Here is a 19,027-nt window from a genome sequence, read left to right on the forward strand (position 1 = left end):
CAGCGGGGATCTCTCTGCTGAGCAGACGGATGACAGGTCTGTCTCCGCCCACTGTGCAGAGCGGAGACGGATAGAGTTCTCTATGGGAAAATTGGGTGTCCGTTTTTCACCTGATCCTATCCGATTTGATCCTCCAGATGGATGGAAAATAGGGTCACCTTCCCTCTGGATTTGGCGGATAGGATAGCGGCGGTTGTCAGTGGATATGTCACTGCTGACATCCGCCACTCCATAGGGTTGAATGGAGGGTCTGATCAGGTCCGCCTAAAAAACTGACAGGCGGACCTGATCGGACCACCGTGTGAAAGGACCCTTCGATTGTAAGCACCTTAAAGGCAGGGACTGATGTGAATGTAAAAATAATATACAGTCAGGTCCATAATAATATTACTGTTGTGAAGGGTGTTTTCTTCACCAGGGAAAGAATTCTTCGGTCATCCACCACAGTTGTTTTCCGTAGTCTTCCGGGTCTTTTGGTGTTGCTGAGCTCACCGGTGCGTTCTTTCTTTTTAAGGATGCTCCAAACAGTTGATTTGGCCACACCTAATGTTTTTGCTATCTCTCTCTGATGGGTTTGTTTTGTTTTTTCAGCCTAATGATGGCTTGCTTCACTGATGGTGACAGCTCTTTGGATCTCGTATTGAGAGTTGACAGCAACAGATTCCAAATGCAAATAGCACACTTGAAATGAACTCTGGACCTTTTATCTGCTCCTTGTAAATGGGATAATGAGGGAATAACACACACCTGGCCATGGAACAGCTGAGCAGCCAATTGTCCCATTACTTTTGGGGAGGCACATATACAAACTGTTGTAATTCCTACACCTTTCACCTGATTTGGATGTAAATACCCTCAAACTAATAAAGTTGAAAGTCTGCAGTTAAAGCACATCTTGTTTGTGTCATTTCAAATCCATTATAGAGCCAAACAGATTAGAATTGTGCCGATGTCCCAATATTTATGGACCTGACTGTGTATGTGTATATATATATATATATATATATATATATATATATATATATATATATATATAATGTGTATGTGAAGCGCTGTGTAAATTGACGGTGCTTTATAAGTACCCGTAAAAATAAATAAATAAAAATAACCCCCCTGGCGCTGATGTGTAATCCTGTGCATGCGTGCCAAAAAAGTGGCTCTGGTGCAAGCGTTAGATGGTGTCATGGAGGGTGAGATGGAGAAATCCTGCATTCCAAAATTTCCCAGAAGTGTCGGCTTTGACTGCAATGACATGGAGGCATTAGCTAGGCACAATATGGATACATACTTTACAGAGTGTCAGAACACTCACCAGATATAATATCAAAAATTGCAATTCACCACGAGTGAATAGTAATCTTGAAAAGGTGCTCTTCATCCACCATATGGATGCACTCACCAGAAATCGCATAGAAATGAGCCTGAACAGCAATCCAAACGAAGGCTGGAAAGCCGGCCTGGTCTGTAGGACTACCACTTAAGCCCCAGAAGATTTTACCCCCTTCCTGACCAGGGCCTATTTTGCGATTCGGCACTGCGTGACTTTAACGGACAATTGCGCAGTCATGCGACGCTGTACCTAAACGAATTTGACGTCCTTTTTTTCCCACAAACAGAGCTTTCTTTTGGTGGTATTTGATCACCTGTGCGATTTTTTTTTTTTTTTTTTTTTTTTATTTTTTTTTTTTTTTTGATCATGCGCTATAAACAAAAAAAGAGCGACAATTTTACAAAAATAACAATATTTTTCACATTTTTTTATATGAAATTCAAAAAAAAAAAATTTAAAAATCAAAATTTTTTTAACATTTTAGGCCAATTTGTTTTCTGCTACATATTTTTGGTAAAAAAAAAATCGCAAAAAGCGTATTTTTTTTGGTTTGCGCAAAAGTTATTGCGTTTACTAACTAAGGGAAAGGTTTTTGTCATTTTTGTTGTTTTTTTTTTTTTTTAACGAGTAATGGCTGCGATATGCGATTTTTTTTTTTTTTTTTGTGGGACTGCAACATTGCGGTGGACAGATCGGACCCTTGACTGACATTTTTGACACTCTTGGGGGTACCAGTGATGTTACTACAGTAATCAGTGCTATACATATGCACTGTTACTGTAAAAATGACACTGGCAGGGAAGGGGTTAACTTTATTTGAGAAGGAGGGGTTAAGTGTGTCCCTAGGGGCGTGCTTCTAACTGTGAAGGGATGTGGCTGTTTGTGTAACTACAGAGATATATGATCCTGCATAGCAGGACTGTATGATCTCTGCACTTACACAGGGGAGAATGACAGGCAGCTTTGTTTACATTAGCCTCCTGCCTTTCTCCCGCTGTACCGGACGATCGCGAGTGAGCGGCGGACATCGGGTCCGCCGCTCACACGCGCGGGGGGGGTCCGTGAACGAGCCGGGGCGGGAGCGCGCCTCCAGCGGCGCGCGCTCGCCCACTAGAGCCTCACAGGCTAGCGACGTAGTACTACGTCACTTTGCCTATGAGGGGCTGACTGCCGACGTAAAGGCGGTCGGCAAGAGGTTAGGTCGCCGTGCACTGGGTATGATTTTGCTGGTGCTTCATTTGGATTGCTGTTCAGGCTCATTTCTATGCGATTTCTGGTGAGTGCATCCATATGGTGGATGAGGAGCACCTTTTCAAGATTACTATTCACTCGTGGTGAATCAATTTTCACTGCAATTTTTGATATTAGATCTGGTGAGTGTTCTGACACTCTGTATGCACGTTGGACACTTTATTGTAATCTCTGGATTATGGACTTTTTATGCACTTTGTGGACTGTTTATCTAGTTCACAAGCCCAGCACTTAGTGTTTTATTGATGTTATGGTTTTAGCGCTGCACACATTTTTTGTATTTATTATTTAGAAGGTTATATATTCTCCTTTTTGTGCTAGTGGCTGAGGCCTTATAGCGCGCGCTCAAAAAGTGACTTGAGTAGAAGTACTAAAGTATTCAACATTTTTTGTACTTAAGTACTGCAAGTAGTTTTTTTAAAAATTTTGCTACTCAAGTACTGAAAGTAAAAGTACCAGTAGTTTTGAAAAAAAAATTGCTACTCAAGTACTGAAAGTAAAAGTACAAGTACTGCGTTATGTAGTTATTAAAGAAAGAAGTCAAAAGTTTGAACATCATATTGTTTTTTATTATTTCAAATGCAGCTTTTATTTATACATACAGTAGCATTTATTTTCGTATGCGCTGATAATACACATGTTTTGAGCTTCATGAAACCTGCCATCTACTGTTCTGGCAGTGGTAATTTTTATAATAGTAATGAGTAACTATGCAGCACAAAAAAAAAAAAATATCGGAGTAGAAGTATTGAAATCATTGAAAAAATGTAGTGAAGTAAAAGTGGAAGTAGGAGAAAAAAATTCTACTCTAGGAAAATACAGATACCGCCTTTCGGTACTTAAGTACAGTAGTGAAGTAGTTCTACTTAGTTACTATACATCTCTGCCGATCTGTTCGCCGCAATGTCACAGTCCGTTAAAAATCGCAGATCACCGCCATTACTAGCAGGGCCGTCTTTAATATTGATTGGACCCCGGGCAAATATTTTCTTGGGCCCTCCCAAAACCACTTATTTAAACTATTTAGAGGCAGTGCGGGCTCAAGGGGCAGCTGCTTTGGGCCCCCACAACAATGACTGGACCCAGGGCAGCTGCCCCTTTTGCCCTGTGTTAAAGATGGCCCTGATTACTAGTAAAAAAAAAAATCCAATAAAAATTACATAAATCTTTCCTGTAGTTAGTAGACGCGATATACGCTTATACGTTTATTGCGATTTTTTTTTTTTTTTTTTTTTACCAAAAATATGTAGCAAAAAACAAATTGGTCTAGAATGTTAAAAAATTTTGATTTTTAATTTTTTTTTGGGAATATTATATAACAGAAAATTTAAAATATTTTTTTTTTTTTTTTTTCAGAATTGTTGCTCTTTTTGTGTTTATAGCGCAAAAAATAAAAATCGCACAGGTGATCAAATACCACCAAAAGAAAGCTCTATTTGTGGGGGGAAAAAAGGACATCAATTTTATTGGGGTACAGCATCGCACGACCGCGCAATTGTCCGTTAAAGTAACGCAGTGCCAAATCGCAAAATATGGCCTGGTCATTAAGGGGGGAAATCTTCCGGATTTCGGATTCCGGAATCATTGCAGATATTATTTTAGCATGATGGTAACTAAAAGAAATCCTTTGCACCAGGAAAAAAAAGTGAATACGCCATCTCACCCTCTTAAAAAAGCATAAATGTTTTTGTTCAGTTGGTCGGTGGCTTTATGTGGATGATCAAATAAAACATTTGGAGCAAAGTCTGTTCATGTATTAAGAGTTCTGGACTGAAATGATTTCACTAAAGCTTTTGCATTGCATTTCCCAGCATGCCGGACACCGTCTCTGTGGATCCCCTCCAACGTGTGGCCGTGGCAGGCGGCACTCATGGCAACGAGATGTCGGGTGTCTTCCTGGTGAAACATTGGCTCAAAGATTCTTCACAGCTAGAAAGGGACACATTCAGCGCCGTACCTCTTCTGTCCAATCCAAAGGCATCTGAGAAAGGAGTGCGCTATTTTGAAAAAGACTTGAATCGATGCTTCACTTTGGAAATCTTATCGTAAGTTATAGATGTCATTTATATAGGTGTATAGGAAAGCTTTAGGAGGCTGCCAGATACCATAGCTAATCGTGGCACCCTTTGACGCTTTTGCTTTCCGTTCCTTCTAACTTCTATGTTTGGTGTAAAATGTGTGTTAACCACTTGCCGACCGCCGCACGACTATATACGGCGGCGGTCAGCGCCTCACAGGCAAAGTGACGTATCGGTAAGTCACTAGCCTGGGAGGGTCTGGGGAGCGAGCGCGCGCCGCCGGCGGCGCGCTCCCGCTGCCGCGCAGTCACGGACCCCCCCCCCCGTGCGTGTGACCGGCGGACCCGATGTTCGCTGGTCACTCGGCGATCGGCGGGGGAGAGGGAGAAAGGCAGGCAGCTTGTGTAAACAAGCTGCCTGTCAGTTCTCCCTGTGTAGAAACACTTATCATACGGTTCTACTATGTAGAACCGTTGATCAGTGTTCCTACACCTCAAGCCACAGCCAATCACAGTTAGAATCACGCCCCTAGGGACACACACAGCCCCTCCCTCTCAAATAAAGTTAACCCCTTCACTGCCAGTGTATTTTTACAGTAACAGTGCATATTTTTAGCACTGATTACTGTAGAAATGTCACTGGTAACCCCAAAAGTGTCAAAAATGTCAGTCAAGGGTCCGATCTGTCCGCCGCAATGTCGCAGTACCGCAAAAAAAATCGCAGATCGCCGCCATTACGCGTTAAAAAAAAAAACAACAAAAATGACAAAAATCTTTTCCCTTTGTTAGTAAACGCGATAACTTTTGCGCAAACCAATCAAAATACGCTTTTTGCGATTTTTTTTTTTTTACCAAACATATGTAGCATAAAACAAATTGGCCGAAAATGTTAAAAAATTTAGATTTTTACTTTTTTTTTTTGGGGAATTTCATATAAAAAAATTTGAAAAATATTGTTATTTTTGCAAAATTGTCGCTCTTTTTTTGTTTATAGCGCGTGATCAAAAAATCGCACAGGTGATCAAATACCACCAAAAGAAAGCTCTGTTTGTGGGAAAAAAAGGACGTCAAATTCGTTTAGGTACAGCGTCGCACGACCGCGCAATTGTCCGTTAAAGTCACGCAGTGCCGAATCGCAAAATACCCCCTGGTCAGGAAGGGGGTAAAATCTTCCGGGGCTTAAGTGGTTAAGCTGGAATGTTTTTTTTTTTTGTCCAATGTGTCACCTTGCATGGATGCCTAGCACTTCCCTCTAATCTTTGTACCTATAAGTAAGCCTATAAAAAGGCTTACCTATAGGTACTGTAAATATCTCCTAAACTTGCAATATTTAGAAGATATTTACTGTACACAGCACTGATGACATCATCCGCGCATGCGCTCTGAAAGAACGACCGCGTGTGCCGTTTCTTCAGAGCCCTGTGCTGTGACCAGCAGCTCCCGCGCATGCGCAGGAGTAATGTCACGCGGCTCCGGCCAGTAGCAAAGACGGAGTCAGCAGACCCGGAAGGAAGACGGGCGAAGATGGATGCAGCCTCCAGTGGGGACGATGAGAGCTTAGTTTGCAGGTAAGTGTCACATAATGTGCTAGTATGCGATGCATTCAAGCACAATATGCCTTTTTTTGCACGAATCATGAATTACATGAATCGTGGAAATGCCGGATTAAGATCGTGTAGCTTTAAAGCGGAGTTCCGGCCTATTTTGCAACTTTAGTGATTCCTGGAGTCCTCGCTATGCTGATCAACAATTGGGCATTTTCAATTTTTTTCGGGGGTCCCTTACCTTATTTTCAGGGCATTTTTGATTGTACTTCCTCCTTCTCCCCCCTCTGTGGCCGCGGCCACCGACATCACTTCCGCCTTTGCATTGCATCCTGGGAGCTGTTTGTCATCTCTCCCAGGAGGCTGGAATCAGGAAGAACTCCCAGAACACTCCCTGGGATCAGGAAGAAGGACACAGCAGATTACACTGCGGCTTCAGATGCCCACATCCAAGATGGCCGCACCCAGACAGCGTTTTTAAAAGTAAGATTTTGACTAACATCCAATACTGTACACCTTGTTAGTATGAGAATAGCGGTTCTGTAAAGGGCGATGGATTAATATTATAGGGATAGTTTTAGTTAAAAAAGGTATTTGAGGCCGGAACTCCGCTTTAATTGATTTACAGGTGCATCTAAAAAAAATTTGAATATCATCAAAAAGTTAATTATTTTTTCAGTGATTCAATTCAAAAGGTGAAACTCATATATATATATTTTATAGATGCGTTACACACAGAGATATTTTTTTAAGCATTTCTTTTATTTATTTTGGTGATTTTGGCTTACAGTTAGTGAAAACCCGAAATTCAGTCTCTCAGAAAAATAAAATATTACATAAGACCAAAAAAAAAAGGATTTTTAATACAGAAATGTTGGCTTACTGAAAAGTATGTCCATGTACAGTATAGTACGCACATAATACTTGGTAGGCTTATTCTTTCTTTTATGTTTGTATGATTTGTTGGTTATAAAACATTTAACCACTTTACCACCGGAGGATTTTGCTGTCTTACGTCCAGGACACTTTTTGCGATTCGGCGCTGTGTGACTTTAACTGACAATTGCGCGGTCGTGCGATGCCGTACCCAAACAAAATTTACGTCCTTTTTTTCCCACAAACAGAGCTTTCTTTTGGTGGTATTTGATCACCTGTGCGCTTTTTACTTTTTGCGCTATAAACAAAAAAAGAGCGTTTATTTTGAAAAAATAACAATATTTTTCACATTTTTTTATATGAAATTCCCCCCCAAAAAAATGTAAAAATCAAATTTTTTAAAAATTTTTGGCCAATTTGTTTTCTGCTACCTATGTTTGGTAACAAAAATCACGATAAGCGTATTTTGATTGGTTTGCGCAAAAGTTATTGCGTTTACTAACTACAGGAAAGATTTCTGTCATTTTTGGTGTTTTTTTTTTTAACGAGTAACGGCGGCGATTTTTTTTTTTGTGGGACTGCGACATTGCGGCGGACAGATCGGACCCTTGACTGACACTTTTGGGGGTACCAGTGACATTACTACAGTAATCAGTGCTATAAATATGCACTGTTACTGTAAAAAATGACACTGGCAGGAAAGGGGTTAATTTTATTGGAGAGGGAGGGGTTAATGTATGCCTGGTGCTTACTAACGTGTGTGGGGGGAGGTGACTGAGTGACACAGGGACAGATCGCAGGTTCAGCTATGCTGAACCCTGCAATCTGACCCTGCCTGTCACTTAGGCGATCCGCCCGCTTTGTTTACACAAGCGGGCGGATCTCCAGACTTGATTCCCCCGACGATCGGGGAAGAGCGGCGGTGATCACCGCCGCTCCTCCCCTGGCCCGACTCCCGCTGTGACTGAAAACAGCGGGAGCGAGCCTCCGGCGGCGCGCGCGCGCCGCCCACAAGGGGAGGAGTCCAGCGACGTAGGTCTACGTCGCTGGACGATGACGAGCCCCATTGCTGCAGTAGCAGCAATGTGAGCGGGGGTAAAGTGGTTAATCATGTAGCTTTTAATTGATTTACAGGTGCATCTAAAAAACATTTGAATATCATCAAAAAGTTAATTATTTTTTCAGTAATTCAACTCAAAAGGTGAAACTCATATATATTTTATAGATGCGTTACACACAGAGTGTTATATTTCAAGCATTTCTTTTATTTATTTTGGTGATTTTGGCTTACAGCTAGTGAAAACCCAAAATTCAGTCTCTCAGAAAAATTAAATATTACATAAGACCAAAAAAAAAAGGATTTTTAATACAGAAATGTTGGCTTACTGAAAAGTATGTCCATGTACAGTATAGTATGCACTTAATACTTTGTAGAGGCTCCTTTTGCAGGAATGACTGCATCAATGTGGCATGGCATGGAGGTGATCAGCCTGTGGTACTGCTGAGGTGTTTCGGAAGCCCAGAGTCCTTTGATAGCGGCCTTCAACTCATCTGCATTGTTGGGTCTGATGTCTGTCATCTTCCTCTTGAGAATACCCCACAGATGGGGTTTAGGTCAGGCGAGTTTGCTGGCCAATCAAGCACAGTGATACCTTGATCATGAAATCAGGTATTGGTAGTTTTGGCAGTGTGGGCGGTGCCAAGTCCTGCTGGAAAATGAAATCAGCATCTCCATAAAACTGGTCAGCAGAGGGAAGTATGAAGTGCTCTACATCAGTGGTGCTCAATTCCGGTCCTCAGGGCCCACTAACAGGCCAAATTTTAAGTATTACCTTGGGGAGATGCAGACTAGAGTAATGCAATCACTGAGCAGCAAATTATATCACCTGTGATGTATTTCAATTATCTTGCAAACCTGGCCTGTTAGTGGGCCCTGTAGGCCAGGGTTGAGGACCACTGCTCTAGAAATTCCTGGTAAAGGGCTGCACTGACTTTGGACTTGATAAAACACAGTGGACCAACACCAGCAGATGACATGGCTCCCCAAATCATCACTGACTGAGGAAACTTCACACTGGACCTCACGGTTCCAAAGTCTGGAGGAAGAGTGGAGAGGCAGGGAATCCAAGTTGTGTGTGAGATTCACTTTTTGAATTGAATCACTGAAATAAATAAACTTTTTGATGATATTCTAATTGTTTGAGATGCACCTGTATATCTTTTATGCAAAGAAACCAGGCGCCTCTAAGTGTAGTATATCACATTTAATAAGGGATAAAAGGTTAAAAACACTTACCAACGGTAAGCCATGATGAGCTAAACAAGGAGCTGAAGTGAGTGAGTCGGTAGCAATGTCCAGGATCGGAGGAGCCAATGCTCAGGTTGACGTATGTCCGAGACGCGCCTTCCTGTGTGGGCGTACACTTGGCGTGGCACAAACCTCCGGCAACCATGCTGGAACGCAAGCAGCTGGTATTTGATGCGGGTGGATGGTAGGTTACATGTTTCGGAGCATGCGCTACTCCTTCGTCAGACCTCTGCCCACTGAAAATCTATGAGTATATATAGACAGATTGGGCCAGGAATGGTAGGGGCCAGTTGACTATTCACAGGACGGCAAAATGGGGAGGGAAAGGGACAAGAGAAGGACGGGCTGCTTTGAACATTTCCACAGAGCTACTTCTTCTCCCAAGTGCTGCCTGGGTGCATGTATCCCCAAACTATCCATTGGATCCAGGTCCTCATCCCACGGAAGTGCCCACACACACCCTGTCTATCTTTTATACAGTATATGAGAATATATTATTTATATGCATTTGAGCTTTTCCTGAAGTATCATAATAACCAATAAAACCTGTCCTCTAGTTCCCCAGACTCACCTGATGATCCATATGAAGTTTTAAGAGCAAAGGAGATCAACCGGATGTTTGGCCCTAGAGGGAGCCCAAATGCATACGACATGGTACTGGATCTACATAACACCACCTCTAACATGGGAGTTTGCCTGATTGTCAGTGGAGTACAAAATGCCGTAGAGATGCATGCCTGCCATTATATACAGGTAATAACTAATGGGTAAATAGGTGCAAAAAGACTAAAGTAGAGCATGCAAAAATTGCGATGAAAGTGAGCACAAATTCAGGCAATTTAACCACCGGAGGATTTTGCTGTCTTACGTCTGGGCCACTTTTTGCGATTCAGCACTGTGCGACTTTAACTGACAATTGCGCAGTCATGCAACACCGTACCCAAACGAAATTTACGTCTTTTTTTTCCCCACAAATAGAGCTTTCTTTTGGTGGTAATTGATCACCTGTGCGATTTTTACTTTTTGCGCTATAAACAAAAAAAGAGTGACAATTTTGAAAAAATAACAATATTTTTCACATTTTTATGAAATTCCCTCCAAAAAAATTGTAAAAATCAAAATTTTTTATCATTTTAGGCCAATTTGTTTTCTGCTACATATTTTTGGTAAAAAAAAATCACAATAAGCGTATTTTGATTGGTTTGCACAAAAGTTATTGCGTTTACTAACTAAGGGAAAGATTTCTGTCGTTTTTTTTTTTTTTTTAACAAGTAATGGCGGCAATCTGCGATTTTTTTTTTTTTTTTTTTTTTGCGGGACTGCGACATTGCGGCGGACAGATCGGAGCCTTGCTGACATTTTTGACACTTTTGGGGTTACCAGTGACATTACTGCAGTAATCAGTGCTATATATATGCACTGTTACTGTAAAAATGACACTGGCAGGGAAGGGGTTAATTTTATTGGAGAGGGAGAGGTTAATGTATGCCTGGTGCTTACTGACATGTGTGCGGGGAGGTGACTGAGTGACACAGGGACAGATCGCAGGTTCAGCTATGCTGAACCCTGCAATCTGACCCTGCCTGTCACTTAGGAGATCCGCCTGCTTTGTTTACACAAGTGGAGATCCGCCCACTCGACACTCCACACTCCACTCCACACTCGATTCCCCGACGATCGGGGAAGAGCGGCGGTGATCAACGCCGCTCCTTCCCTGGCCCGACTCCCGCTGTGACTGAATACAGCGGGAGCGAGCCCCCAGCGGCGCGCGCGCGCCGCCGAGAAGGGGCAGTGTCTGGCGACGTAGGTCTACGTCGTCAGACCTACAAGAGCCACTTTGCCGCAGTAGAGCTCTAGTGAGCAGCGGTAAAGTGGTTAAATTGAACATGATAAAAATAAATAAATAATACATAAGCAGAGTTTATCTCCACCATGGGCCAAAATAATCATTGGTTCTAAAGATATATCCAGGTAAAGTTATGTGTAAACCTTGACTTGTCCTGGTAAAAGTCAAGCTTGTTCTTGCCTTCCATAAGTGTATTATTCAATGTATGTATTTAGCTGTTTACCTGAAGCTTTAAAGCGGACCAGAACTTAAAAAAAGATTTTTTATGATATAAAGCAGGCTTTCTCAATCCTAGGGTTCTTTGAGAAGTCCACAGGAGTTCTGCCGCGATTCACCATTGCAATGGATTTATATACGCCCAATGTCTTGCTAAGTATCACTGGGCAGATTGGTATTCAGAATACTTTATTAATCCCAAAGGGAAATTTTCAAGATACAGTTACAACTAAAACAACATAACATCCCAATAACGCACGGAACAAGACACAATGAGACAATAAAATTACCAATAACATCAATTAGTGCCAAATAAAACTAAATTAAAACTATAGTCTTATAAACCATCTAAACTATTAAAATACAACATAGAATACATTACAAAGATTGAAAAAAAAAAACAGAATCAAAATGCAAATCGTATATTACTTTCCCTAGCATTACCCAAAATCATATGTAGCACTGCCCCCTTGAGGACTGCTGGATTTCACACTTATGGGTCTCCCTGGGTTACCATTTACAACCTTAACATTAACAGTCGCTCACTTTCCTTCTTAGCTCATTCTATAACAATCCAGGAGTATGTCGTTGTTTTTGGTGTTTTATTGATAATTTAGGGATGGGAGAAGGGAATAGTGGGATACTCTGAATTAACTATGCACGAGATTTGAGGACTTCTATCTCTTGGTACAGCCAGGCTGTTGATCCACCTTGCCACTGAGGTGAATTTAGCTTTAAGTCTCTTTTTCAGATGACTTAATGAACTAAGTGTATCTTCAGGACACTCTCCTTAGTATCCTCTTTCTTGGCCTCTGACACCTGTACACTAACTATCCTACTCCTGGGGTGGCCCCCCTCAGGGCAGGCCCCTTGACACAATCCCCTGTACTCGCAATACTGTTTTTCCAGGGTCTCCAGTGTCTCCCCCCTCAGTCAGCTCTCCTGGATCTCTGGGTTCAGCTCCATTCCACTAGCCCTCAGGACAACCTCCTGAGGCCACAAGCCACTGCTACAGAGGAGGAGGCAGCCGCCACCCTCTCTCCAGGACTCTGCTCACCAGCCAAAGACCCTGCAGCACATGTGCTCCTGTTTTTAATACAGTATCCCAGAATGCCCTGAGACAGCCTGTCTCGGCCAATCACCAGGACTGCATCAAAGCCTATGCATCCATTGGTCAGGTTACCTCTCACTGTCCAACATGCCTCCCTATTGGACCAGTGTGAAACACTCTCTAGACAGAATGAATCGCATTCTGAGCACAATGAGAATACCTCACTAACAGATCCTGGTCTCTAATAAGCAGAGAGCAATATAGATTTACCTGCTGCTCCTCTGATAGGCAGACACCACACTCCCTCACTAGCACCTATCTAGGAAGGTGCTACACATAATTAACCTAATATCAGCCCAATGGTGCTCTTCCTCATCTTAGCAACGAGAGTAGAAGGAGAAAGTGTTGGGAGACCTAGAAGAGCTCAGTCAGGTCCTGTGTAAGTTGTGGAATTTATCATCTAATTCTTCGGTAAAACTCAGATGGGATTGCAATGCAGTGGCTGCAATATCTAGACTAATCAGCTTTAGGCAGAAGTTTGGGTCTGTCTACTTTCATGACTTGGTTGAAAAGCTTGGAACTTTGGCCTTGCGTGGAGCTTGGTAAACTCTGGAATCAAGCATTACTCTTTGTGTTTGGTAATTGTGTTAGCGATCTGTCGTTTTTGGCTTTTAAACCATATTGATTGCATGGTGAATATTACAGTATAAAGAAGTGGGAATCCTGCAGAGTCATAGGAAGGGATGCTATTTTTAACTGCCTTTTAACTTTGATGGCTGCTTTTGGTGTTTGCTAATTGAGGGTTGCTTTAGGTCAGGGATTCCCAAACTACGGCCCTGCAGTTGTTCAGGAACTAGAATTCCCACCATGCCAAGTCATCTATGTGAATGTCGAGTTTTACAATGCCTCATGGGATGTGTAGTTCTGCAACAGCTGCAGGGCCCTCGTTTCGGAATCCCTGCTTTAGGAAACTACCGTATTTATCGGCGTATAACACTCACTTTTTCCTCCTAAAAATTTAGGAAAAAGTAACCGTGCGTGTTATACGCCGATATTAAAAAAAAAAAAAGTCCAGAAAGCAGCGCCGAGAGGTAGAAGCGAGCGGGCGGCGCCGAGGAGAAGGAAGGACGCGCTGTCATCGGAAGTCCCGCCTCCTATGCCAACGTCTATCATAGGCCCCGGGACTTCCGATGACAGCGCATCCTTCCTTCTTCTCTGCGCCGCCCGCCCCCTTCTACCTCTCGGCGCTGCTTTATGGACATTAAAAGTGATTTGGATAGTGGCGCTGGCGAGGCTGCAATTATGGGCACTGATGCTGGCGAGGCTGCATGTATGGGCACTGCGCTGGCGAGGCTGCATGTATGGGCACTGCGCTGGCGAGGCTGCATGTATGGGCATTGCGCTGGCGAGGATGCATGTATGGGCACTGTGCTGGCGAGGCTACAATTGTGGGCACTGGCGCTGGCGAGGCTGCAGGTATGGGCACTGCGCTGGCGAGGCTGCATGTATGGGCACTGCGCTGGCGAGGCTGCATGTATGGGCACTGCACTGGCGAGACTGCATTTAAGAACACTGCACTGGCGAAGCTGCATTCGTGGGCACTGCGCTGATGAGGCTGCATTCGTGGGCACTGGTAAGACTAAATTTTTTTTTAAATTGAGTTCAAAGCTGTTTATTTTAAATTTCAGCTTTTATCCTGAAATTTCTCCCCTAAAATTTAGGTGCGCATTATACGCCAATAAATACGGTACACACATGTAACATGTTTTTAAAATGGGTAAAAAAAAAAATATGCACTGAACACTGATGCACGGTGAGGCTTGCATAGACACCAATGGAAAAATTTGAATATTGCACAAAAGCAAAGGGAAAAAGTTATTTTTTTTTTATTTGATCTATCTACATATACTTGTTGCTCTAGCTACAACTTACTGATCTCACTAACATTCAGTGAGCTGTAGATGAAACAATTATTTCAGGGGTTCCCTGAGAACTGAAACATTTTCCAAGGGTTCCTCCAGGCATGCATTCTATCTCTATTCCATGCCCAAGGGGACCAATTTGTGGCAGTGATGTTGGAAAACTAAAAGAGGGTCATGTGATCTAATATGACACTTATTTTGAATCTCCTATATTTTATTTTATTTATTCTTCCTCTTTAGACTCGTCTTTCACATTATAATCCAAGAATATACGTGTACGCCAAGCCTGGGGGAGACCGCTATAGCGTGGACTCTGTTGCCAGATGTGGTCTTGGTGAGTGCAAGAAGCATACTTCTATTACTGTATGGTAAACTTGGTAGGTTCCACTACTGCAGATGACTCGGCTCATTTTAACATCTGACCCCGAAAGGGCTGATTCCCAAACATCTAAATATTTCAGCTAACCAGTCCATTTTTTTTTTTTTTTTTTATCGTCTTTTTTTTTTTTTTTCAGCATCTCATAAAGTAGTGAACCTGCAAAAAAAATTGATGTTTGAGCTTGCTGTAAAATTACATTTTGAAGTCCACTGTCGTACACAGGGAATCTTAACCTTCAGGTTATATTGCCACTAGGGATGATCGAACGGTTCAGGTCGACTATCGGTTCGACCCGAACATTGGGTGTTCGAAATTCGGCCGAATTCCCAACTTTTTGCGGTAAAAGTTCGGAATTCGGTCACCAGAACCACCCAAAATGCAATGGGACAGGAACTGGGCTTCAAAAGCCCATGATTGGCCCAGAAACGTCAGTAAAAGCCAATGAGGGGGCAGGAGTCTGCTAGGAACGTGATTGGAGTAACTACGGGGTCCTGAGGCCAATCAGGAGTGAATACGCCCCCCAGTATATAACATAGCCTCGCCTAACCTCTAGCACTGTAATACAGAGGCTTTTGAAGAGAGTGGAAGCATTTGTGTTTCTCCTGCTGCTTGTAAAGCTCCAGTATCATTTTGCAATTATCTTCTGCTGTATGGAGCTGTTCTTTTAGTGTGAGGAAAGGGATATGCAGTGTAGTTAGGGTACTATATATCACTATAGTTAGATTCAATAATCTAGTTTTTGTAGGGATACTTTTAAGTGTCAGGGTTCCGTCTAGTGAGCACGTTGCACTGCTGATATATCTACAGCAGGTATACGTGCTTGCTAGTGAGCTATTGTGCAAAATACCACACCCCCTTACAGGAAGCACATGGTGACTCCACTCTGCCATGTTAGGGTGACCGGAGTTTAGGGTGACCTGACTCTGCCATGCCAGGGTGACCCCACTCTGTCATGTCAGGGTGACCTGACTCTGCCATGCCAGGGTGACCCCATTCTGCCATGTCAGGGTGACCGTAGTTTAGGGTGACCCCACTCTGCCATGTCAGGGTGACCCCACTCTGCCATGTCAGGGTGACCGTAGTTTAGGGTGACCTGACTCTGATAAAGCCTCAGTGACAACTATACATAAATTAAAATTCATCACAAAAACAGATTATCTTTCTTAGAATTTCAGTAGCGTAGGGATGGTGTTACCCTCCTTTCATAAGCGCAGGGATGGTGTTACCTTCCTTTCATAAAGTGCAAATAAATAAAGTGCATATATTGCATAAATAATCCAAAACATCCAACTAAGCAAGAACAGAGTTCTTCAAAAGTCTTTGTTTATGTAGTGCATTTATTTGCACTTTATGAAAGGAGGGTATCACCATCCCTGCGCTACTGAAATTCTAAGAAAAATAATCTGTTTTTTTTTTCTGGTTCTGGACATGCTACAGAGCTGAAACCTCACAGGTACACTTTTTAGACCCCCCAGACACTAAATCCAAAGAAATCTAATTTTTTTTTCTTTTCAATAATTTTTTCAATAATTGGCTCTCTATCAAAAACGACAATTTTTAAGAACTTTTTTTTGCCTGATTCATAGTCCCTGTGGCATGACCCAGAACCCTAGGCACTTTTTAGGGGCATTTATTCGGTTTTAGGGCTTCAAAATGGTGTTTTTTGATTCCCGAAGTTCGGGTCTCATTGATTTCAATGGGGTTCTGGAATCCGAACTGAACTTTTGGGAAATTCGGGTGTTCTGGTCGAATCAAACTTTTCAAAAGTTCGATCATCCCTAAATGCCACCTGTAGAAGGTATGGACACTGGCAAACGAAAAAAAAATGTAAGCCAGACTACTACCAGCATGCTTCAGTTTTGTAGCAAAGCAGTACCGAGAACATGATCATATACACACACAGTGGTGGGACTTCAAGAAAAGGGTGAGTGCATAAATCCTAGTTTCTTTCTCGTCCATGGAGAGGCACAAAAAGTCTTAAACTTTTGGAAATGTCCCAAAGTAGTCAAACATATGGTATACAATTGCTAACAGACCTATTGTAACAAAAGAAAACTGGGGACTGCCTGCAGCTCTAATAGTTGTCTGAAGGATCTAACACCCACGACTGGCATTAGAAGAGGCAGAAACTTCCACCTGGTAGAACTTGTTAACTAGAGAACAGAAGGCTAAATGGCAGTTTTACAAATCTTGAAAACCGTTACGTAATGCTAAAAAGTCAAAGAGATTCTTACAGACCTGTGGAGTAACTGGGGAACCTGATCCTTGAGAGCATAAGCTTGATCAATGGTCTGTCTGAGCCACCAAGAAATAGTGGCACAGGAAGACCTAGCACACTTTTTTGGGGCCCATCCCAAATGACAAAAAGGAATCAGTTTTTCGGAAAGAAGTGGCGAGAGATCAGCCACATATCCTGAACCACATCAAGACGATGGAGGGATATTTCCTTTTGATGAAGCCAGACAAATGGACTGGAGAAGTGGAATGTCCTGATTAAAGTGTTTGGAAAGACTAAAGGTTTTTAACCGAAAGCATTCTCTGCATTAAAAGAGAAGTATGTTTTTTTTTCCATAGAAATCATACTTGCCTAGGTGCTGATGCTGCATCTGTCCCCTGCCGGCTCTAAGACTGGGAACTGAGCGATCAAAAACCACTGATTGCTTAGTTCTCAGTGCTCTGCTGTTGGCTGAAAATGGGTCACAGGCGTGCAGAACAAACTATGTAGGCCATGCAGACCAAAAGCTTTCCCAGTACCGTGCCCTATGTAAGTGCCCTACATATATGCGCCAATAGGAGGCACTTGCGCAAAATAGGATGGAGAGGCTTTCAGTAAACCATCTAAATAAAATGTAACACATTGTTCAACATGCAAAGCATCAATGTTTTTTTTTTTCAAGGAATTCAAACCTATTAGATATGGATTGACAAAATAAAGTCACAGCCAGAATTGTGTGCAGATTCCTGCTGCGGCTGTGAGCGACTAGGTGAATCCACAAAGCAGTGATTACCTTAGGTAATTGGTGCCTGAGCAGATAGCCGCGAATACCTGCAGCCACCGGCGACTTGTCATTATAGTGAACAGGACAGTGGCTGCACCTAGTCGCGCACAGCTGCAGCAGGAATCTGAAGATTCTCGCCACTACAATTTGTACCGGCCTTAATCAATGTGAATGTAGCCTTAGATGGACTTGGCTAACAAATTAACCGCTTGCCGACTGCCGCAAGTAGATTTACTGCGGCGGTCAGCCCCGGCCAGGCAGAGTGACGTTAATTAACGTCACTAGCCTGGGAGGGCCTGGGGAGCGAGCGCGCGCCCGCGGAGGCGCGCTCCCGCGTGGTCACGTACCCCCCCGCGCGTGTGACTGGCGGACCTGATGTCCGCCGGTCACTCGGCGATCGTCGGGGGAGAGGGAGAAAGTCAGGCGGCTTGTGTAAACAAGCCACCTGTCATTCTCCTCGGTGTAAAAACACTGATCAGACGGATCTACTATGTAGAACCGTTGATCAGTGTCCTTACAGCTCAAGCCACAGCCAATCACAGTAGAAAGCACGCCCCTAGGGACACACACAGCCCCTCCCTCCCAAATAAAGTTAACCCCTTCACTACCAGTGTATTTTTACAGTAACAGTGCATATATATAGCACTGATTACTGTAGAAATGTCACTGGTAACCCCAAAAGTGTCAAAAGGGTCCGATCTGTCCGCCACAATGTCGCAGTACCGCAAAAAAAATTGCAGATCACCGCCATTACGCGTTAAAAAAAAAAACAACAAAAATGACAAAAATCTTTCCCTTTGTTAGTAAACGCGATAACTTTTGCGCAAACCAATAAAAATACGCTTTTTGCGATTTTTTTTTTTTTTTACCAAACATAGGTAGGATAAAACAAATTGGCCGAAAATGTGAAAAAATTTTGATTTTTACATTTTTTTGGGGGGAATTTCATATAAAAAAATGTGAAAAATATTGTTATTTTTGCAAAATTTACGCTCTTTTTTTTGTTTATAGCGCAAAAAGTAAAAAGCGCACAGGTGATTAAATACCACCAAAAGAAAGCTCTGTTTGTGGGAAAAAAAGGACCTCAAATTTGTTTAGGTACAGCGTCGCACAACCGCGCAATTGTCCGTTAAAGTCACGCAGTGCCGAATCGCAAAATACCCCCTGGTCGTTTAGCAGCCAAATCCTCCGGGGCTTAAGTGGTTAAAGCTGAACTCCAGATAACGCTTTATAAGAAGTTACAGCATCAACTTGATTTATTTTGGGATAAAGGGTTTATATAAATTAA

At 42.7% G+C, this 19,027-nt stretch overlaps 1 protein-coding gene across 1 annotated transcript in view; it reads left to right on the forward strand.

The window, feature by feature from the left end:
• ACY3 (aminoacylase 3) overlaps positions 1–19,027 on the forward strand; it is a 74,145-nt gene that overhangs the window by 37,894 nt on the left and 17,224 nt on the right. Inside the window, exons 2-4 of the mRNA XM_082266745.1 lie at positions 4,393–4,626; positions 9,884–10,079; positions 14,602–14,695. Coding sequence (XP_082122871.1) covers positions 4,394–4,626; positions 9,884–10,079; positions 14,602–14,695 — 523 coding nt within the window. The 5' untranslated portion in view covers position 4,393. The remainder of the gene's footprint in view (positions 1–4,392; positions 4,627–9,883; positions 10,080–14,601; positions 14,696–19,027) is intronic.

Source organism: Pelophylax lessonae (genome assembly GCF_965119305.1).
Source record: "Pelophylax lessonae genome assembly, chromosome: 9".
NCBI lineage: Eukaryota > Metazoa > Chordata > Amphibia > Anura > Ranidae > Pelophylax > Pelophylax lessonae.